The sequence below is a fragment of the Micromys minutus genome (genome assembly GCF_963924665.1).
Source record: "Micromys minutus genome assembly, chromosome: 17".
In the NCBI taxonomy this organism is placed as follows: Eukaryota; Metazoa; Chordata; class Mammalia; order Rodentia; family Muridae; genus Micromys; species Micromys minutus.
The window spans coordinates 17,786,897-17,811,700 of record NC_137952.1 but is presented as its reverse complement, the minus strand read 5'-3'; the positions used below and the strand labels follow the sequence as shown (position 1 = coordinate 17,811,700).

General features: G+C 36.4%; 1 protein-coding gene across 2 annotated transcripts in view; it reads right to left on the bottom strand.

The window, feature by feature from the left end:
• Nucleotides 1-13,404: 13,404 nt before the first annotated feature.
• Nucleotides 13,405-24,804, bottom strand: part of KIF18A (kinesin family member 18A) — a gene marked incomplete at both ends in the record, with an annotated part of 53,415 nt that continues 42,015 nt past the window's right edge. Inside the window, 4 exons of one of the 2 annotated variants that reach the window (XM_080931425.1) lie at nt 13,405-13,542; nt 16,034-16,139; nt 19,614-19,721; nt 20,352-20,763. In XM_080931425.1, coding sequence (XP_080787551.1) covers nt 13,405-13,542; nt 16,034-16,139; nt 19,614-19,721; nt 20,352-20,763 — 764 coding nt within the window. Of the gene's footprint in view, nt 13,543-16,029; nt 16,140-19,613; nt 19,722-20,351; nt 20,764-24,804 lie in introns of both variants that reach the window. The other variant, XM_080931426.1, reaches the window with a different exon arrangement.

The window sequence follows — 24,804 nt, the reverse complement described above, 5'->3', positions numbered from 1 at the left end:
TCAAGTCGGAAATAAAAAGAATAGAAAGTTATTGAAGTTGACCCATTACATGCATTCAACATTTTCTAAGAAGTATGCTATCTCCACTGATTTCATCCTGGACTCCAAACCCATCTTGGATCCTTTAATTCCTTTATGGAATTTTTGAGGAAACACTGTATAGAGATAATGGCCCAATGGTGATACTGATGACTTAAATTTATGGGAAGGACTTTTGAAAGTTAATTTAAAATGTTTTCAATTGAAATAGAATTAAATTATCACCCTCCCTCCAACCCCTCCCATTGACTTCCTTCAAACCCCTTCCATCCCCCTCAAGTTGATAGTCCCTTTATCTTTAATTAAATTTGTTTCATATATGCATGTATGCACAAAAAGATCCTGGTGAGTCTGATTTCTGTTGTTTGTGCATGTATATGGTTATAAGGCCACCCTGGACTACAGAACCAGTGCAGGGGTCATCCCGGGAATAAACAACCTGTTCTCCTCCCAGCAATCTTAGTTGTCCAATGTTAATAGCACCAACAGATATATCTAAATGCTAAGGGGTTTAAGAATACCTAGATAAGTGGTTTATTTTGTTTACAGTGTCTGTCTTGTGTGTTGTGATGGTGAATTTTATGTTGTGAGGAAATGTTTGCAGATGAGATTTATGTTTAAATCTGTAGAAGTTGGGAAAAGGAAATCACCTTCAAAAATTTAAGTGGCTCCCTCTTAACTCAAAACCTAAATAGAACAAAATATCGAACGTTCATGAACAGGCAGATACTGTTACTCTAGCATTCCCTAACCTGCCAGCTTCCCTTTAGCTTCTAAGTTGTCAAGTTTTACAATAGTATGAGATGGTTTCACTTGTTTGCTTTTTCGTTTTGTAAAACAGGGTATCATTTCACCATACATTTTTCTCTCCTTTGAAGCTAAGGTTGACCTTGAACTTCTAATCCCTTGTCTTCATCTCCTTAGTGCTGGGATTATAGGATATTAGGTTATGACTTCTAGTTTATGTGCTGTGAGGACTAAGATAAAGCATCCTGTGTACTGATTGGGTTACATTCCTCCCCTCATATGAGCTCTCTCTCTCTCTCTCTCTCTCTCTCTCTCTCTCTCTCTCTCTCTCTCTCTCTCTCTCTCTCCTCTTTCCCTTTCTTACCCTCTGATAAATATGTATACATATCATATTGTAGTTATGTGGATAACAGCAATACAGATATACGCAATGACATGTGCGTACTATTTTTTCTAATGAATACAATTTCCATAACAAATGAGATAAAAATAATTAAGTGATGAAGGTTGTATGCTGAAGTTTTCTTAGGTGCAAGGTTTATTTTTCTTTTACTTAGCTACAGAAATTACAGACAAAATGGTACTGTGAACAAGATTAAATGTATTTAAGACATATTAAGTGCTGGGAAATTTCTCCAAATCATGAAGGACCTCAATCTGCAGTTTCAGATATCCAGGATTCCAAGAACAGAAAGAAAAAGGAAGTCAAAACAAGGAAAGGAAAAGAGAAGAGAGATAGATCTAAGGATAACAAAAGCAGAAAGATAAAGCCAAGAAAAGAATCCCAGTAACCAGAGGAAAATACAGATGATCTTTAAAAGGGACAACAGGAGAAGTGACACCAGCTTTTTCTGGTCTAGACTATGAAGGTTCTCAATGCCAACCCCCAGCGCTGGTGTTAAAGCCCTGGAATCCACAGGGTAGCAGGAGACAACCAACTCCTATCATTGAGCACACACACTTTAACAAAATGAAGAGTATAATTTAATAGACTGATGTCATTACAACTAGTTAGACAAAACAGATCATTTGGCAGGTTAGAATTCAAGAATAAAAGTGGGAGGGGCTGGAGGCATAACTCAGTGCTTAAACCCTGAAGTCAACTCTATCACCACAGAGAAGACAAGATAAAATAAAATAAGGTAAAATAAACGTGGGGTAAAATAGCATCACATAATCCAACTCTTACATCATTCATAATAGGATCAGCTTGATTTTTTTCTAGTCAAAAGAAGAGACCAGGGCTGGTGGTGTAGCTCAACGTGTGGTAATTAGCTCTGATGCACAAGACACTGGGTCAACCATTAATGTTGCAAAAGAGATGGAAAGCAAAAGAGACCCTGGAGAGGCAGCAAGAAGATACAAGAAAAGGGCAAAATGCACACAGTGGGTAATAAGCCTAAGGATAGTTATGTTGTGTTAACAAGTTTGAGGCTAAACTGTAGATGGAATTCATCTGTGTAAGTGTGCAAATTCAGGGGCATAGATGAGATAAAAGTGGAGACCTTTGGATTGTTTGGCCTGAGTTCCATTAGATTTTGTGTGTGACTTATGTTGTTACATTTAACATAATCACCAATAGAAGAAGAAGGTGCATACTCAAAATAATGGGGGAAACATAATGACTAAGGAAGGAAATGCTGGGAAAGTGAGCAGAAGGTGGTAAGAAGTAGAGGCAAATAGAAAGCAAGTATTAAATCATACCACACGAAAAGATTAGTGAAACAATGGCCAAGTGTTGACATTTCCATATTAACAGTGGTGTGCAGTCTGATGCCATGTCCACACTAAAATATGTAGAAAGTAACACTAGAGTCAATAATCGTATAAAGTACTCTTCATGGGGACGTTTGTAGAGGACTTAGTGAAGGCCACCAAAAATAGATTCTCTATGTTCAACTGACATCGTAAGGACCAAGTCAGGTATTTGGGAAAGCAGAGCAAAAGCAGAAAGTTTACTGTTCACACACTTTTGTATTTTTGCATTCTTTTTTAATTTTTAGATATGGTATATGTGTGTGATGAATGTGAATGTTATGTACACTCTGTGAGGGTATGTGTGCCCATGCTTGCTTGTTAGGGAGACCAAAGGAAGATGTCAAATGCCCTGTTCTAGTTATTACTCATAACATTAATCCCTCCACAAAAGGTCTTTTGCTGACTGTGGAGCTGAGCTTATAGCTAAAAAGCTACAGAAAACCTCCTGACTCCATCCCCTGGGGCACTGAGGCTACGGATTGGCTTTCATGTGGGTGTTGGGGATTTGAACTCAGGTCCACGAGATCTTACAGAAAGTGCTGTTCTACATTGAGTCATCACCTCAGCCCACACCCTAGTTTCAAATTTTACTTAAAAAGAAACTTTAGCAAAATAGAACACAACTCCGGGCATATAGAAATGAAATAAACCTTGGCATCTGAATGAGAGGAGAAGGAAGAAGAGCCCAGATGTTAGGAGACTCTGCTCCACAGATTCTTTGTCAAATATCAGTGTTTTGGTGCTGTGCATTGTTTCTCAATCAGAACTATTTTGTCCCCTGAAGAAATCTGGCAAGGTCTGGAAACACCTTTACTTTTCACAGCTAGAGTGGGGGTTGCAACTGGCATCCACTTAATTGAGGCAAGGAATGCTCCTAAGCAGCCAGCTTGACTCAGGACAGTTCCTCCTAACAAAGAACAATGGAGTCCAAGATGTCAATTCAGTAGAGGCTGTGACATTCTGTGGTAGTGTATACATTAATTTCACCCCAACCAAACTGCATTTCTTAGTTCTCCATGAATGGGACCACTATAACATCATTATAATATTAAGAGTTCTTAGAAGAATTTTGCAAAACAACAAAAAGAATAAAAATAAAAAGCACCCACTGAATAAGCATATAATGAAGACAACTTGAATGAGAAGAATGGAAGGAAGCATACATTTTAAACAACTTAGGGATAAAGATTAGCACCTGGTTAAGAACACTTGCTGGTCTTGTCTTATAGAGGACCTGGGTTTTGTTCCCAGCACTCACAATGGAAGGTTACAACCACTTATATGTATTTCTGGGAGACTCAACCTCTGCATGTACCTACCTTCCTACCTACTTACACACACACACACACACACACACACACACACACACACACACACACACACACACTAGTTTTTTTTTTGGTGAGGATGTTGGGGTGAAATCTAGGAGTCTGCATTTTAAATAATCTCCTAGGTAATTTTCTTTCCTCCTGGAACTTTTAAATATTTTCATTTATCCATCATGTTTTAAGATGGCACTCAGAAAAACCTCCACAAAAACATATTGGCCATGCATTTAATGTCTGTTATTTAAGACAGAAGTCAGCTGAATATCATTGAAAGCACTTGAGTTTTCAACTGCTAGCAAGCCAGGAAGAGTCCTGAAAAGTGGCTCACTTTGTTTCTTATGAATATAGCTCTCTCCTTTTCAAAAAAGAATGTGATGTTTTTAAACCATTTTTAATTCAATGTTATGTGAATTTAAATTCCTCTAAAAGGCAGACTTCTTCTCACATGGCAGTGTTAATGTGGGTATAACCAGTCACTTATTCACTAGTGGCCACTAACTAAGGCATATATGCCACACCGTTTGGTGAGTAATTATGGGAAGGTTTTGCTTTCTTGAGGAAAAGGGATGCAGCTGGGAAAAACATTGAACCCTTCTTTTTCTTCTCTCCTTTAACATGGGAAATGACCAGAAAGACCCAGAGGACTGCAGAGAAAAATATCCGTGAGCATCACTGAGCTGCAGAGCAAACACCCGTAATTAACTTCCTAGGCTCCTAGTTATAAGGGAAGTAACTCCTTACTCCGTGAGCTATTTGGCCAGGCATGCTCTTCGTTGCAGCTGTAGACATTCCTGACAAATACAGCATATGTAAACAATCAAGATCTGCCCAGTTCCCAGTGACATTATCAAGTCCTTGTAATGAAGGTTAATGATACTGCATGGCAGATTTTATTTTAAATACTAGTGGCAAATTGACAACAAGATATGTGGCTTCAATAGACATTAAAGCAGTGGGCCAGAGTTTCCATGGTCCCAATTTAGCCTCGACATAAGGATTCTTTAAAGACTATAGAATACTCTTAGCTGTATGGGTATATTCTCAGAGATTTCTGATTTATTAAAACGCTATAAAGAGGTTAGAGTGGTATAGAAGGAAGTCTGTCCTGCACAGGACCTCAGAAGAGATGGAGAGACATTCCTAATGCTGCATCCGGAGGTTCCAAGACTGATCTTCAACAACTGTAGTAAGTGGTATTGTAAATTATAGTGAGAAATACACCATTTGATATTTATCTCTGTTTCTGGCCTAGAGCTCTTACACTCTTGGAATTTCTTATGTGCTAAGAGCAACAAAGGCAAATGAAGTATCTTTTGTTGTTCAGAACTAGTTCCTTTCAATCACACCTGAGTTTAGTTTAATGAGGGAATGTTGGAAAGTCCCCATAACCACAGGATGGGGTCTGCTTGCCAGGGGACAAATCCCATGACTAGAGAGGTGCCTTGGGGGGTCTCAAGGATGACTTTATCCCCAGTGATCAATGATTCCATCAATTATGCCTACATAACGAGAAAGCTTCTATAAAAATTCAAAGAAATGGGATCTGGAGAGCTTCCAGGTTGCTGATCACATGGAGTTGCTGGGAAGTAGAACCTGTTCAACCGTCCTGGCAACTTTACTCTCTCTTCCTTGTCCTATATGCACCCTCTGTTTGGCTGCTACTAAGGTAATAATTCCTAATAAATGGGTAAACACAAGCGAAGCGCCTCTCTGAGTTCCTTGAGCAAGGACAGCAGATGATTAAATACGAGGAGGTGGTTTATGGGAATCCTGGAATTGTAGCCCGGCTAGGAAGACATACAGAGGTGAGTGGTGCTTGAAGTAGGATGCAGTCTGAACCATTAGCCTATGGAGTCTGCAGTAGTTCTAGGTAGTTAATGTCATAATTGGACTCTAGGACACATGTCCAGTTCATGTCCAGATAATTTGAGGATCAGTTTACATGGGAATAATTCATACTGCTTTGTCTTGAAGTACTAAGGGGAGACTGAGTTGAAAGATTAGAGAGAAACAGTTTAGTTTAGAGAAGGAAACCAGGGAGTTTTTTTTTTTTTTTTTTTTTTTTTTTTTTTTTTTTTTTTTTTAAATAGGGTCAAGCTTTAAATAAAACAGTACGTACTTGAAACTTTTAACCCCAAAAGTCAAGTTCCCAGAGCACTTCAAGTTCTTAAGTTTAATTACATAGAACAGTTATTTATAGAAAAATTAAATTAACTTAAAAAGAAATCTACTAATTCAGCCAGATAACCACTCACAAGGATAGAGCAGTTTGTTGACTATAAAGTCTAGGAAGAGTGAACTCTGGGAAAACAAGGACTTCTGAATATGTTGGCAAAGTATATTCGCAGATGCTTAGTACAAGATGTTTAGTAGATGCGTTAGGTAAATTTAATTCAGACAAATCAAGAAATTCTTCACCTTTTGCCAAAAATTCCCTATAAATATTTACAGTTAGAGATTTAGATGATTATTTTCATAATTTTGACATTATAGGAAAGTCTGCTATGTTAAGATGCAGTTTTTTTTCAAAAACTTTTAGAAAAAATCCAATCTGATATTTAGTGCTAAAATCAGAGCTTTGCCAAGAATGGCAGAGCCACGCATCCTTCTACCCACACAGAGGGGAAATGGCACACACCTCTCAAGTTTCATGACTCACTGGATACCTGAGAGAAAGAACTTGTGACCCAGGCCTTTCTGGAGGAGTCAGAATACAGTTTGAAAATGTATTCTGTAAGATGTAAGAAACTGGTGACATTTTTCTTGTTAGTTAAAACAAGGCAAAACAAAACAATTGTTACTTGGACAGTGTTTGAATTGTTTTTTCCAGTAGTCTGAATCCCTCTGTGGAATGTGAACATGAAGTATGTCAGGGTCTCCCATTAGATTTCTTGAGTACTTGTAGACAGAGCATTGGTTTTCTAGGGCTATGAAGAGCATTGTGAACTTAGCTTTACAGAGATTCCAGGTTCGTTGACTTGTACACTGCACAACTAAAATGTAACAGAATATGAAAATACTGAGCACTCTTTTCAGTTTAAGTTTGTGTGGCTTGTCCAACATTTACAGAAAGATAAAGTCATTACATGGTTGGCTCTGATTTCTGTTAATAACACTGTGCTATTTAAAACTGTGGATATGAGTTAAAATTATGACAAATACAAAATGCACCTTTCAAGGTCCATGATTTGCCTGTCATTTATTTGTGTATGTTTATTTATTTAGTGTGCATGTGTTTGCCTGTTTGTACATATATATACATGTGTGCATGCCATGGCACATTTGTAGAGGTCAGAGAACAATGTCTGGGAGGCCTTCCTTGATGTAGATCTCAGAGATGAAATTCAAATCACTGGGCTTGGCACCAACTGTCTTTACCCACTGAGCCATCTGCTTGGCCCTTGATAAATATTTATAATGAGATTTTCCTACTTAACATTTTGTTGCCATTTAAAATCCTAGTTTCATGTTTGTGTCAGTGACTTTAATTTACTTTGATATTATGAACGAGTTATGAATACAGGATTAAGAAAATAGGTTGACTGGCTCTTCCATAAAGTCTGTTGTTGAACACAAAAGCTCTGTTTTGTTGCAGGTAGGTAACAAAGGCTACAGCTGGCTTTGCCAATATAATAGGCTAAAAAATTGATTATTCAATAGCAGGTCCCCCTTCTTTCCCAACTGAAGCCATTTTCTTTATAATGACACTTACAGTTCAACATTATTCCAGACCCAAGCCACTCACATTGCTTAGTCATGCCGTTATGCAAACTCATGTTGCATTCCATCTGGAGTTCAGTAATATGGTAGGATGTAAAAATATTTAATTTTTATTTCAATATGAGTTTTAGGAATAGATCTTTCAAGGTACCGCCTATAATCTAGGATTTATCATGAAAACATGTTCTGGAGACAGCCATGATTATAGCAATTAAAATTGGAACATCTGTAACACTCATTGCACTAAATGTGCCTTTTCTATCCAAATGGTGAAAAGCATTGGAGGTCAGTTGGAGAACTTGTTAAGCTTCTAAAGTTTTGTACCAGCAAGTATCTGGAATATGCCTCGAAGCAACTTCTGTTTACAGACAAAGTCTGTAAGATATCCAAATACCACAGTGTGAAGTGTTTACAGTTTATAAAAGAATTAAATATCAATTCCTTTTGGGTGTGCATTTTAAAATGAGCATTAAATGAGTTAGGGGGAAACTGGAAAATGTTTCTGTCGGGCACATGCCAAATGAATGACTGCATTCATCTTCCATTTATGGCAGGCCATGGTCGCTAAGGGACTATCTATGGTCTGTAAGGTCATGACTGGGAATTAGTTTACTTTTATAATGGATTTCACCTGGAAATGTCATTCCTCTGCAATCAACTGCATCATCTTGAGTCTCTGAGCAATGATGCTGAACTACTGACAGATGGGAGTTTTGAAATGAGTTCCAACTAACTTTGACAGCCATCATTTCCCACCACTCTTAGTTACAAATTAGCTTCCAATAGTGGGTAAAAAGATAAACTTACCCATTAAAAATGTTTAATATCATAAAATGTTAGCCATGCTGTCTTTGTTTGGGAGGAGGGGACAGTTGATCTTAGGAGGTGTGCCAAATTAAGGTTAAAAGCTGCCTTCCAGGTAAAATCATGGTTTCAGGATTTAAAAAAAATGTTGACTTAAAAGTAGTGATAAACATCGCCTGTATAGAATTTATTTTATTCAGATTTTGGGGTTTATTTTGGGGGGGAGGTCAAGGCTTGTCTTTGAAATCTTTTCTAGAAATAAGACAGAAATAGTACATTTCTTCAAGAGTAGAAAAACACCAACTTCTTGAATGATTTATATGTGGTGGAAAAGTCTCTGGGTGGCTTTATCAGCGCACAGCCAAAGTCATCCTTGGCAGAAGCATTAGATGGGAATTAAAAAATGGGTTTGGAAAAGTCTATGTGAAAGATGGCCAAGGTACATAGACCTATGCTGATAATTACTGATGGATGCTCTAGCTTTTGCATGCACATCATTTTTCTTTCTTTTGATGTCTCTCTCTCCTCTCTCTTCTCTTCTTCTTCTTCTTCTTCTTCTTCTTCTTCTTCTTCTTCTTCTTCTTCTTCTTCTTCTTCTTCTCTCTCTCTCTCTCTCTCTCTCTCTCTCTCTCTCTCTCTCTCTCTCTCTCGATATACTCTGTGTCCTTCTGTGCTAGGGATGACCAAATAAAGTTTTGTCTTTTATTTGCAGGGAGTGACGAAATTTGGAAAGTTATATCTTGACAGCACAACCTGGGCTGCAGTGTGTCATCCAGTCTCAGAAACCCACTAAGAAAGAAAGAAATTAAAATACTTTCCATAACTGGACTGAAAAAGTTTAAGTTATTTCTAGGCATGGTTTTTTAGTACTGAACAGTAAAGCGGGAGGTCACTGTTTGCTAGAGATGCCCCTGAAGTGACAAGATTCTTTTCCACTGGTAGTTACAGAGCTAACTGGACTCAAAACATCACCCGTTCTCAAACTGAATTAGAAGAAAAAGAAAGTGCAGACAGAGTGTATAGTAATGGCTGTGACCTTTCAGCTCTAGTCTGAGGTTAATGCTTTCCACAGGAATTCAGAAGAGGAGCACACTTGGAATGAAAGAATTGTAGGCATCACTCAAGGATTAGAAGCTGGTGCTGCTGTGGAGACAGAGCGGAGACAAAGTCCAAGCCTGTAGGGTTGATTCTGGCCCACTCTGCCCCTTTCACTATAACAAAACACAGTGGGTGGATGGGAGTGAAAAACTAATAAGAACTGTTGTTGGGAAGAATGGGGACGAATAACTTTCCAAAACCAGGAATAGGATGGTAAAATAGTCATATGAAGGAGAGACTGAAAAATGGTATGTGTCAAGGGCAATAGAATTAGAAGGGGTTCCATTTTGTATTTGCAAAGTGCATTGGAGAGCACATTCTGCAAAGGGCAGCACTCAGGATCACTGCAAGTTTGAGGCTAATCTGGTCTATAAAGCAAGACCACGTTTCACCTATTAACCACCTCCCAAATAAGGTGCCATATATATGCGCGTGCATGCACGAACACACACGCACACACACATACAGAGGAAGAGTAAGGGAAGAACAGTGTTTTTGTTCAAAGTCCTGGTTACAGAATTGTTTTCCACTCATGTCACTAATTTTTGTATCAAACATTTTATACCTTGCATCTGTTTGAAAGTATAAACATTTTTAAAACTTGACTTTTGAGGACTGGGGAGATTGTTCATTGTGTAGAGTGCTCTTCATACAATTGTAAGTTTAACACTGAACTTACATGCATGTGCTATGACTGAGCCTACCTTCCACATACAAGGATAAAAATCCCACTTACTCTTAGCTGCTCTAGCTTAGGGATCCAGATCCATACATTGCTATATATTTAACAGAAATAGTTCAGAACATAGTTACTAATAAAGCTTTGCTTGACATCTATTTACTGTAGATAAAACCTTGGTGCACGGAAGGGTTCAGTGGCTAGTTAAAATCCCACAGGATGGTCTGCCTGGCAACTGCCACCTTTTAAAGAAGTCATATGAAAGAAAGATTTAGTATTCAATCTGAACTTTGAAGAAGAGTTATTCTGTGATGATTCAAGGCCCTTGTTGGATGCCAGCAGCTTGATTTTGGACTTCTGAGCTTCTAGAGCTGCTAACAAATATAGCTTGCAATGTTGCTAATGCAGTGGACTATGACACCATCCCATCTTTTGCCATACAACTCCCAGTTAAAGAGCATAAAACATGCTCTTTAACTAATTTTAAAAAGAAAGCATAATCTTTTTAAAATGAAAGCATAATCTTTTTAAAATGTTATTTTACAGAAACCTGTTTTTATGGAGGTCTTAATAAAAATTGGATAGTATTGCTGCATAAAATTGTTGCAATTTATTTAGAGCAAAAATATTTTTTTATCCAATCTCCAGTCATAACTATGATTTCTAAAATTCTTAATGTTACTTTTATTTTCCTTATGTAGTTTTTATCTATAATCAAATTTACCTCTGCGATTGACTAGACTCGGAGGGGAAAGACATGAAACCCAAGGGTCATTAGTGAGGGCAGAAAGTATCAGGTGTCACGGAGAAGGTAAGGCTAGGCTTCTGAGCTAAAGGATGGTCTTTTGGTTAATATGCAAACATTATCTACACTCAAAACACTATGGTTTCCACAATACTCATCACACCTTTCATTTCCCCAAAGATGTCTGCCACCCAACCACTCAGTCTTGGAAGCACAGGTGAAAAACTGAGCAGCATTTGTCATGGGCAAAGTGTATGCTCAGGGTGTAATTTTTACTCTTAAATTTTCCCCCAGAGATTGACTTGCCACCAGTGCCAGGGTAGCTTGTGAAGTCACCACCCTGGCATGTGAGTCCTGGAATCACTCTGTGAAAGGAGAAACCCTTCTCTCCAAATCCTCCCCTGCAGTGCTCAGAGCATGAAGTTTTCGGCTGTCTTTGTAACTGTCTGTAAACAGCTCAAAGATGCAATTGGCCACCATGCTAGAGAACAAATTGGTGTTGACCATGGGTGCCAGCAAGTGGCAACAGGAGATATCGGTATCTGTAAGTAAAGTGGCTAATAGCAAATTAATCTAGTGTTACTAGTCCTTTAGTACTTGGAAATACTTGTGTTAAAATGGCTATCTGCTTGCTTCGTGGTGGCGCATGCCTGATACTTTAATGCCAGCACTTGGGAGGCAGAGGCAGGTGGATCTCTGTGAGTTCCAGGCCAGCCGGGTCTACAAAGTTCTAGAACAGCTAGGACTGTTAGACAGAGAAACCCTGTCTTGAGAAAACCTGAAAAGGAGGCATATTTTGACACTCCTAGTCAAATTATCCAATGCTGAAATGAGATTACAAAAAGAAAGGAGAAAGAGAAGACCTGGATACAAGTGGGGAAACTCTGAAGATAATAAGTTCTGCTCATTGCCATAGGATCCGTGTGCACAAGAGTATGAAGTGTGAGGGTGACTAACCTTCATTATCATCGTGCCTAGATTTACAATCAATAGGAAAATGCCCCAGGCTATGTTTATAAGGGCATTTTTGGGAGATTCACTATGCAAGGACCAGGGCACTGAGGCACCAACCCTGGCCCCAGCAGATGCAGCGTGAACAGCTGTCAGCCCTCACCATGCTTTTCTGGCCACAAAGGATGGTCCCCCTTCTACAAAGCCAAAGTCAAATGGGAACTTTCCTTCAGATTGCTTTTGCCAGAGCGACAAGTAACTAATACCAAAGAATAAATGATTTGGTCTATAACTGAACTATTAATAAGAGTAACCTCTGGGAGTTACTCAAAAGACTCAAAATAACTTTTGTCCTAGTACAATGCAAATACTTTTTATTTATTTACAGATTCAAACAGCTCTATATTCTCATGACCATTATTTGAAGTTAATAAAAATGACTGATAGTCTTACTGTATAAAATTGTTGCAATTTATTTACAGCAAAAATATTTTTTATCCAATCTCCAGTCATAACTATGATTTCTAAAATTCTTAATGTTACTTTTATTTTGTAAAAGCTGAAAAGTGACTCTTAAAACAGCCAACATTGAAGAAAACTAATGACAAGAGTGGTGAAAACTTACTGGGCCTTCTCTATGACTGATTCATATATACCTCTAGGAATTGTGACGATTATTCTGTCTCATACTTTCTCAATTAGATTTTAAATTTAAAAAAATGGCTAACTAAACACCTTAAGAAGTCTTCTAAGTTGTTGTATGACTGGTTTGTTGTAAAACTGTAAAAGTTCCTGGAAGGCACAAACTTAAGTGTATTAGGTAAAAAATTGCACTTCAAACCACACAGGTAGGCCAAGACAGACAAGCAGACAGAGTTGGTAAGTTTGAAGCTCCATGTAGACCATACAGTAACAGAAACAATTAAAACGCTTTCTCACTATTTGTATTTATTAAGAAACCTGTGGATTGTTTACAAATTTGGTCTAGGTACATATTATCTTGTTCTAATAGGAAAAACAAATTTATAAAACTCATGCTTATACAAAGTAACATTTAGAGTATACCAGAAATAAAACAGGAAAATCAAACTATTTAAAATCTATGTCTTTAATGTGCCAAGTAATGACATATTAGCATATTATTCATGGTAAGTATTTAAATAATATTTACAATGTTATGGACATATATATCTACATTTTTTACACCAAAGTTTTAGAGAGTAAAATCACATGTGTGAACAAACCAACATATTGACACACAGCAAAAGACCAAATACATCTTGAGCATAATTATAACTTCTAAAGTCTCCTTATTTTTGAAAATAATAAGAGCAGTTTAATTTACTGTTTTTTCTACAATCAAGTTGTGGTAAAGTATAAATTGGCTTCATGGTGACTTAGAGATTTTCCAGAGTACCAAATATTTGGTAATAGAAAACATGCCGTGTTGTAATTTTATATTTATTTTAAACACAAAAGAAGTTTCATTTTGCTTGATGAAAATATTTGAGCAACTGGTTTTAGATGGCTTTCTTTCACAGACTTGAAATACATTTCTGAAGGAACAAATACAAAAGGACATCGATCTTCTTATTATACATTTTCTTTTGAAGTGTTTCTTCTAAATTTTCTAAGCATGTTTGAATGTGTTTTTTTGGGGTTTCTTTTATAGCCTAGAGAAGAAATAAAGATGAATTAAAATAAAAATGTGTTCATCCCACCTGTAACAATTGACACAAGTTTACTCTTGGAATTCATGGTTAATTAGCACAGTATAAACTACAACGGATTTCCTGAGGTTTCCAAGTCTTGTTTCAGACCAGGGATTCCTTTATTTTTCCCCTCTGTCCCTCTCAGCCTCTCCTTCAAATCCATTCCTTTATGTGAATTAGGACAGAATCACAGAAATACCTTCTACTGGGAACTCCCAATAGCCACACAGGGTGGGAAGAGACGTACTCTCCACCAAGGACTGGGCAGCCACCACACTATAAGAGGATACAGGGTAGGCAACAGCAACCAAAGAACAGAACAGTCAGCCAAGAAAGTAAATGTTAAATCTAAAATGATCCAAGCACAAACACCCAGGAAATTGCAGCACCATGAAAAAACCAAAACTATGAATAAGAGGAATAGAGAGAGAAGAATTCCAGACCAAAAGCACAGAAAAAATTATATATATATATAATTTAAAAAAATCATAGGAAAATTTCCCCCGTCTAAGAGAGGAGATGGCTCAAAAGGTTCAAGAAGCATGCCAACAACCAGAGAGGACTAGAAAAAAAAATTCCTCAGGATATGTAATAATCAAAATGCCAAATGTGTAGAATGTACAGAAAGGAGTAAAGGCATAAAAAGGCAAGTCTATTAGAAAAACACTGAGTTCTCCATGGAAACTTTGAAAGGCAGAAGGTCCTAGACAGATGTTCAACAAAGTGAAGGACCGAAGTTGCCAGTTAAGACTGTACCCAGCAAAAGTGTCAATCACAAGAAGACAAAGAAAAACCTCACAATAAAACCCAATTTAAACATTTGTGCTCTAAAGACAGCACTAGAAGGAAATCTTAAATCTAAAGAAGCTAACCATACCCAAGAAGACACTAGGAGCAAACAGTCGCAGAGCAGTATATCAGAAGAGGAAAAGAACCACACCATTATAACAAAGGAACAGGACGCATCAAGCACTACTCATTGGTAATTCTCAATATCAATGGTCTCAATTTCCCAATAGAAAGACATAAATGCATCTAATAAATATACTTTATCATCATAGATATCACTAAAGGATGAAAAAAGGTATTCCAATAGACCCAAGCACAAGCAGGTGAGAAATTTTAATATCTGACAAAACAGACACAATTAAAACTAATCAAAAGAGATATGGAAGGACACTCTATACTCATGAAAGGAAAAAGCCACCAAGAGGACATTGCAAGTGTAAACATCTATGCATCAAATACAATGGCACTCAAGCTCATAAAAGGAATACTAATATAACTATTAAACTACATATCTTCTCCCCCACAGTGATAATTCCATTTTTAATGAAATTTAATTTCTACTAAAGTTGATACCTCAAGTGCTCCATTATCTTTAACAATTCCATTTTAACCTACTGTCTGATTTTAAAACCTACACAATAGACATATCCTTTGAAAAAATAAACTAGCAATATTTATTATCATAGGAATTAGCAAAGTTATTGAGAAAAAATAAAGGAAAAGTTTTCATGCTAATCAGAGGCATATATGTTATCTTATGAGATTCCTTTAAATTCATAGAGCTCTACATTCCTTCAGAGAACCCTTCTAATTAATCTTCATATTCCTTTTAAGACCTAGCACAAGATGAATGCTTAATAAATCAGTAGGTTTTGAAGGAAATCATAGAAATTTTAGTGCTGGAGGCAGGTTTGGTTGGGCCTTGTGGTCTAGAACTGGTTGATACAATACATTCTTAGTCAAACAGAAAACCTTTTACTGCTGTGGATACATGTTTTTCCCACATGTGACTGAGGGTATATCTGATCCTTTAAAATCTTCTTCAGCTTATCACAGGGAGTCATAATATGCTTATAGCAAAGAATAAGGTAGATACTATTATAATAATTACATAAATGACCCAGAGGCCAAATTTCAAAAACACAGGGCAAAGAGAAAAATATGACAAGTGGATATAGTTTATTTACAAAGTATAGTTGATGGGCTAGATGTGGTGGCACATGCCAGTAAACTCAGCATTGTGTAGCAGAGCTAGGAGTTTAATACTAGTTTGTACTATATGTTAAGACCTTGTCTCAAAAACAAACAAAAAAATTAAGTATACACATATTTTATATATATATACTGATCGATATTATAATACATTTCATCCTTATTTCAGTTATTAGTTCTTTGCAATATGAGGCATTCTATACAACAAAAACGGTTTGCAGAGTAGCAAGTTGGGAAATCTAGTCCTGACTTCTTGCTTTACTTTAGCATTTGCACACTCTTGAATACCTGCTTCATAATGTAGCTTAAGTTTCCTTTTGTATTATGTATAAAAATCATAGCTATTCTACCACAAAGCATAAAGGAAGATGTTCATGAAGACATAAAACCAAGGGACAATGGCAGATAATGATGTAATTAAACATCAGATTAACAGCTTAGACATACCCACTCTCAGTCCGTTTTCTTGCACGAGCATAACACTTGAATTATCCTGCCGAATGCGTTTGGCAAATCCACAACTTTCATCAGATTTAAATGAAGCATCTGAAGTAGAACTTGTGAGAAAAAGTTTACAATTTAGTTAAGGCGTTCAAAACTATCTTCACTTAAGTATTACATATTATAGTAAAATTAATACAGAAATAACAACTATGCAATCATGTGTAGGTAATTGGAGGCTCTAAAACGCTTAAAAAATAAATCTAGCTATGATCTTAATGATGCTAATATAATTTAGATAAGGTGACCGGGTTCAGGTAGCCCTTCTGCAGACTATTCCCAGGTGACTTACCACAATGAACACAAGTGTTCTTGTTAATCACACTGTGGAGATACGTCATAAGGGGTGAAATGCATTGACGCCAAAGATTGAAAACAACAAAAATATTAAGATTAAATTTCATTCCCAATTTCATCAGATAAAATCAGTTTGGTAGATTTTGAGTATCAAGGGCCCTTAGGCTCAAATTTTCTTCTTATTTTTTTAAAGTGAAACAATTTATGAATAGTAGATAAAGTACACATGAGATATTTTAATATTTAAAAACTATATTAGAACATATATACCCTAAATATGTACATGAAATCTCCTAAGTGGAAAATACCAGAATTTATTATTCTCAAGCTCATCTATCTTTAATTGGGGGAAAGGAAGATTATAAAAAAAGTAATTATGTACACATCTATCATTAATCTTTTTTAACCTTAGCTAATGGCAGGATATAATTATTAATACCAGAGGGAATGTAACAGAATAGTAACTAATAGTCTGTGAACAGTCAAGTTGCTTTCTATAATATATTCTTCAATATTATTTCACAGTATTGGTTTCTCATGTGCTGGTCATTAACATATTTATACCCACAAATACACAATTTATGTTACTAGACATTTCTGAGAAAACATGTATTTAATAATGACTATGTTTACATTTTGGGAACAGTCTCAGTATAAACATTTGTAACATCTGAGTAAAAACATGGGAACATGTAATGACCCAGAACACGCAGTATTAATCAGTGAGAATGACAAAATCGAGATGCTATGAAGTAGTGCTGAAGTGGGTTAAAGAGATGCTGACGTGAGTCAGACAAACTGCCCAACTTAGATGACACCTGAGCAAAGGGCAGGAGTCACGACTGGCCCACAGACTGCAGACTATTCCAACCCTGCCACTGAGTGGGGTCCTATAATAGTCTTGTTTCTTCCTAAAAAACTACCTATGATACACTTCCACTTTTTGCTGAAAGGAAGCGGGTTATAACTTCTATTTGGAAAATCTAACTACCAGAATCAGTTGTCTTCTATACATGAGAAATTATTATACAAAATAAGTGTTATCTGAACTCCAAGTTCTGCTTATTGTATCAGGTGGTCTTTAAAGCATGTCTAAGTAGCTCATAGTAGGCAGCACATCTGGCATGGAGATATGTAAGAAAGGAATGGCAGACGTAGTAGGATGTAAGAGACAGCACAGGACCTCACACCAGTCAGAACAGCAGGCAAAGGAAGTACAAACTGTAAATTTTTGGTACTTTGATTTAATGTTTTCCAATCTTGATTGAAACCTGGTCACTGAGACACAGAAAGCAAAGCCATAGGCTGATGGAATGACTGAATGACTTGGTTAAGCGCCACAGAGACAGTCAGGAAAATCAATCCATCTATATGCTTTGAGTTTCCTTTGTTCTGTGTGTTTTGGAAGGGCAAGATAGGATTCTAAATTCACCTCTGAGAGAACACTTTGCGAAGTGTGAATGATAAGTATGCTAGTTGTAAATTCATCTTACAGCCCAAATGTAACAAGCCCATGGAAGAAAATAACAAATCTGTAAGGGTTAACATTACCCTTTATACTTTTCTCTCTACTTCATTGGAAAGAAAAAGGGACAGTAAAAGAAAGACTATATTTATTAGTATATTCTGTGATTGTACCTATGACATGCTATAAAACTTTGGCTACTTCTGTATTAATCACATTTGGATTTATAGTGCTTTTTCAAATTGGCAACTTAATGTCCTTTGTCAGTTTAGGAAACTAATAGCATTTATCTTTTCAAATTTCCCCTATTCTCTCTTCTTTTGGAGACTGACAATACATGTTTCCAGACAAGTAGGCCTTTACAGGTCTCCACATGCTTGCTTTCTTTGTTTCGTCTTTATCTGTTCAGGCATTTTTCTATGCATCTACCCTCCGGTTCACTCACGCTCTCGCTTGCTGACTAATCCACTAAACTAGTTAGCATTACATTTCAGTAAATTCTTTGTGATTCTACAATATCTTTTTGATTAATTTTGACAGAATACAGAATTTTGGTCATTTTTTAAAAATCTCATTTACTCTGCTGAAATGAATCATGGTTACGATCAATAGGTCACATTTGTTAATCCTTATCCATATCAACTGTGGGTCACTGATCCTCTGATTGGTTGGTTTCCTTTCTTTAAGTCGTTTGGTTGTGTATCTTGATATTCCATTGTTTTGGCTTAATATTATGTATTAATATTTGCATAGGTGCCAGGTAGCATATTCCAGAGATTAGAAGTTTTAGTTTAGACACATGTGGAATGGATATAGAAGCCCTGAATTTAACAAAGATTGAGTTGGTCTAAAATCTGTTTCAGGCTTTCGAAAACTGGTTTATTTCCAGTTTATCCTAGTCTTAGGGTACAGCACCTCAACGATTTTCTAATAAAATCCTTGGGTGTCTAAAAGGTCTCCTTCCAAATCTTTAGATCTTAAAACTCTGCACCTCAGAATGTTAAACTCTGATTAACACAGTGGTCTTTCAGCAGCTACTTTCAGTTTGATTCTCAACAGACCTTAGAAGATAGCAAGCCTTAAAGGCAAAGGCCGCACAGAATGACTTGAGTCTCAATCTCAGGGATACGTGCAAATCACTTAAGTGCCTTTTGTTTGGTCTCTAGCCTTATGCTATAAACTGGCAAGTCCTAAAATACAGAGAGTGGGAAATGCACTATTTTCCTTGTCACTGTAACTTATATCAGACCAAGCCACCAAGCAAGAAAAATTACAATTTTTGTTCACTTGTAGCAGCTAAATAAAATACCACTAACAGCTTGTTGAAGGCACTGGCAAACAACCATGTTAGCCAAAGACTTGAAAATGTAACATCAAGAAAGTAACATGCTGACTTCCAGGAGTGCATTTCCCTATGTATGCATGTATGTATGAAAAATCATTAAAACAACTGAATTCTAGGAGCAAAGAAACTCAAGACAAATAAACAGTTGTCACTAGAATAAAAGTAAGAACTAAGTGACACTTTGGGAGCTAGAAGACTTTTGAATTCATTTTTAATAACATAGAAGTGAGATACTTTATGCAAATTTCAAGGGGAAATTCTTGGGCTTCATTCTTGGGTTTCCCTTCAATAACACAAATCCAGGGCTTCACTGAGCACTTAGAGGAGATAATTAAGAACTGAGTCTAACTATACTAAAAAATTATGGGAACTGAAGGTATAAAGATGTCACTAGAGACGGACACAGCCCATGCCTAATCATACCTTATCAGTTTCCTCTTTCTCTTTGCAGCAGTTGTCATGGCCATGTAGGATGGCACACTTGCTGATGCAGGTCTAGAGTCCTTAGTTGAAAACGAGGAAGACTCAATCCTAAATATTAAGAATGAAGAATTAAAGAGAACGAAATTGCTTTACACTGCCAAGAGAAAAGTGATTTACACTTTTAGAATAAGAAAACTATTGATATTAATATATATAGTGAGGTATTCCTCCATATAATAGAACATTTTAAAAACACCAGTTAGAGATGATGTCAATAGGTTTCTGCATTTCTTATAGTAAAGAAATGTAGAGGTATTTTTCCCCAATATTTAGACCAGATGTTATTATGTAGCTGAATGCTTGCTTTAAAAGATATTCACTCAATCACACATTAAATGTCTGACTATGCTGAACTGTGGACATTCCTCATCGATCAGTAAGCAGCGTAGTCTTTTTTATTGATGGTTTAGGACACACAGCATCAGAATACGGAGAACAAATGAAATACTTCTTAAGGTGTTGTCTAGCTTTAGGAAGAGCAATCATGTTAGAACATGAAATTTGTCATTTGAAAAAGTAGTTTAGTGTATCCATAGTCAACTAAAATGCAGTAAACAGACACCTCTTATATCACTTGCTTTATGAAATAAATCTCCAATATAAAGAAGGAAAAAGGTCAACAGTTTGAAAGACTTTAGAAAAAGGAAAATCTGACTGTAAAGCATTCTGCTCTTGTACCTGTGTAAAGTGCTTTTGCTGCTTGGCAGTGGTTCTTGTTCAGGCAACTGCTTTGTCAAGCTTGTGACGTCATCACATACAGTAAATGTAGAATACAAGTCCTGTTCACAGTTAGTTCTGCTGAGAGGAGACTCAATTCTACACAGTGCTTTCAGGGAATAATCAGTTATTACATTTGCAGAATGTGACGGAGCTCCTGTTAAGGATGGAGGCAGGTCTTGAGGTCTTTTGCAGTCCTCTGGGGTATAAACAATAGGCTGAAGTTCTTTGCTGAAAGAATCATTGAGTTGTATACTTTCTGACAGTGTAGACTTCTGAGTATGTTTTACTTTCAAGGGAGACGTCATTAATTTTCTTCTGGTTCTTCTTTGTGGTGTAATTTTAAGCAAGTTAGGTTCACTCACAGATGAACCTGTACAATAAAATTATAAAATTAAAATGTTCAATGGTGCAGCAACAGTCACTCCAAAAATCACAACAGTTAAGGAAAATAAAATCAAGAAGATAAATTTGATAGAAATCTTAAAGAGAATGACTAAGTAGGAAAGGAATACAGTACGGTTAATTACCGACAACTTTAATAGTAAATTTATTATATAAAGTATAAATTATTAATAGCTGTCTTTAGGTATAGAGTACGCATAAGATCAAATTTCCAACCATTTCTATCAATTCACAAGCAATTTGTGTTTGTTCTAGAGCTAAGAACAAGTACTTAAGATTTGTAGGTATAGATATGAATACTTATCCGACTAGGAATCAACACCACCTCATTAGGACTAAGTGGCATATTATTTAGTAGACAACAACCAAGAAAACTCCACTTCCTTTTGTGTTTGTCAAAACCTCCATGGATTCTATGTTTTAAAAATACATTTGATTAAGATAACTGTGATTGTACAATCCTTTTAATTAAAGGCGTTTAGTAAGCTTTAACAGAAACATGCTGAAGCAATTTTTTGGTGCTTGATCCAAAATTAAAAACAAATTGTTCTAGTACACTTAAGGTTCTCAGAGACCTAGAAATGCTCACCATTTAAGTATATACATTTTCCTCAAATGTCTTATAGTAGTGTCTAAAATAATGACACTATTTTAACAACATACTTGTGAATGCTTATATATATGTATATATATATATACATTATATATATGTGTGTGTGTATATATATATATATATATATATATATATATATATATATATATATATATATATATCTTATGTCTGGTATTCTGCCTACATTGATTGTGATGAATTTCAAGAGATATGACATGAGATATCAGTGTAGCCAATACTGCTCATAGAAAAAAATTATGTATTATTTCCATGTATTTTTAAAAATCAGAAAGAAAAACTCCCAATTGATGTTTTATTTGCTTTATTAGTTAATACTACTTAGATGCTGATAATAAGACATATGTATTTTAATAAGGCAACTGAGAACTCCTTCTAACATAAAAAACGAATGTCTGGTGAGGGCGTAAACCAGTCCTGTATTGTTCTTATTATGATAGCTGTCAATTACCCTCTAGGAAATACAATTTCAAAACAGGAAGAAAAAATGACTTCCATTCTACTAAGGAATTTGACTTTTCTGAGAACTAGACAAATGAGATCTAGATCTTAAAATAATTTTCCACTCCCTTTAACATGACATTTGTCAAATTTTCCATTACCAGATATTTTTATACTAATGCCACAGTGTAAAGACAGTCACTTTTCTCCACCGTGCTGCTACCACCAATCTGGTGGCTAATAATAGCTAGAAGATTAACTTCTTTTCCCATGAGAGACACAGGGGTATAGGAGACAGAAAACTGTATTGAGGATAGAGAACTGAGTTGCGAGTCAGGAGACTTGAATTCTATTTCTGGTTTTACCAAAGACCCAGTGAGTGACCTTGGGTAACTCACTTTAAGTAGTGTGTACATTAATACCTTGTTGGAAAATGGAGATAATATCATTGCATAGAAAAGGGATTTTTCAGGATTAGATGATAGGAACATTTAGGGTTCAATGCAATGCTCTGGAAATAAAAAAAGTGCTCAAATTAAAGAATTACAATTTTAACAAGGTGGTAGTCCACTTTCCAATATGCTATCAATAATCACATCAGCTATCTTGAAATTAGTGTATTTTAAAGATCTTTCCCATGAAACACGGTTTATCAAGACTGATCAAAAATTGCAAAAATAAACTCTATGTACTGTTAAAAGGACATGAATGTATTATTTGCCACACAAGTATAATAACATACAAAACTTACCAAAACAATACATTATATCTCAAGAAATAAAGACAGACACAGTCACCACCTTTCTTTTATATACCTAATAGGAATAATCTCTGGAGTGTGACCTGGCAACTGACCATATGGAGGGCTATTTTATTTCTACAGCAAGTAGCATATGAAGATAAAAATCTCTGATAAGACACTGAAAAACAAAACAAAACAAACAAAAAACTAGCCACCAGTTTTCAGGGATAATCTAAACAAACAAAACATCCGATTTTATATGACCACAATAAGAGTTGGTTAGAGAAAGAATAATGTCATAATGGTATATATTTCATTATAATTCTGTAATCTTAATAGTTAAGTTGGAGGAGAAACATGGAGCTGTAGAAAACATGATCAGATACTAATTGCTGTGCTTGATTTGGAAGAAATACTATGAATATATACAACATATATGACATTCAGAGCTTTTCTTCTCAGTTTATGTATTTAACTAAGATAAAATGATGAGATATTAATCGATTTAAGACCACTGTCTTAGGGTTTCTATTTCTGAACAAACATAAGAACTAAATTGGTGAGCAAAAAGGGTTTATTCAGCTTACACTTCCACATTGCTGTTCATCACCAAAGGAAGTCAGGGCTGGAACTCAGGACAGGAAGCAGGAGCTGATGCAGAAGCCATGGAGGGATGTTGCTTACTGGCCTGCTTCTTGATCTTCATGTTTGTGCAGGAATAGAAGCCCTGACTAAGAGTAGGGTAATCCTGTGACAACCTGACCATGTTTTGGGGAGGACCCTGGAAAGACTGTGGATCTTTGATCTAGAAGAGCCATTGAAATGTTAAGAGCTCCGTAGGATGTTCTGTAGGAGCTTGGAAGATAATGTTGAGAACAATGGAGAAGATGAAGGCCTGGCTTGTGAAATTTCAGAGAGAAGATAAGATTCTCATCAGGGCTGTTTGTTTTGGTTGTGAAGATTCTGTGGTGTTGGTTAGCTGGGGCTGAAGAATCAGCTGTGACTAACAAGATGCCAGAACTACTAAAGCAAAACCTTTGCATTACTGGGACTATTGATGCTGGTTAGCTGGAGCTAAAAAATTAGCTGTGATTAAGAAAAAATCATGTTTAATCTTTACATACCAAAAACTTTGACTATTTCCATGTCACGTTTTGTTTTACATATACCGTATGATCTTTGTAAATAGTAAGAATTCAATGCATACAATCAAACCTTTAAAAAAATCAAGTACTGTGAAAAATATATTCATATATATTTATGCTAAAATGCTTTCAATAATCTGTATATGTATCTGTTTTTTTTTTTTTTAAAATAAAGTTGTAAAAAAAAAAAAAAAGAGACAGAGAGAGAGAGTGGCATCAATGAGGTAAAAAAGAAGCTGTGTTCCAGAGATAGCCAAGGTTGTACCTTGAGCTGCAGCAGCTGGACTTGGTAATGTGTAGGAGTCACCCAGGTGGTACTGATTTTGAAGCATGAAGGGGTCACGGAGAGCAGCTGAGACTCGGCACTGTGAGAGGCCATGGAAAGCCATTAGTGAAGGTGCAGCCTCAGTTGCAATTGATGGCCCAGGATTGAAAAGGTCATACAAAGAAGTTGAGTCCTGGCACCATGAAGAGAGACTAGGAGTGGCTACTGGTGAAGCCTTAGACAGCAGTGATTTGGAGATGCCAGTACCATGAGATGACCACCAAGAACAGCAGCAGCTGTGGAGAACAGCAGCTGGATCCTAGAAGACAAGGTGTGTGCTACAAACAGCAGAGCTGGAGAAGTGACCCAAGCCCTTGAAGGAGCCCAGAAATTTCTGAGTAGATCCCAGACATTGGATGGTTAGAGTTTGATTTTGCTTGATTGTGACTGTGCCCTAATATTTTTCCCTCTTGAAGGAAGAAGTGGAGCCCACTGTTAAGAGACTGAATTGTAAAGACTGATTTTTAAAAGAGATTGGATATCTTAAAGGGAGTGCAATTTTAATATGTAAGAACTTCTAAAGACTGTGGGACTTTTCCTTAAAAGATTATTTAGATTTTGGGGCTAAATAAGAAGGTGGGGGTTGAGGCTCAATAGTATGTGTTTGTGTGCCAAGTTGACAAGGGGGCAACTGTACTGGCTGGTTTTGTGTGTCAACCTGACACAAGCTGAAGTTAATCACAGAGAAAGGAGCCTCAGTTGAGGAAATGCCTCCATGAGATCCA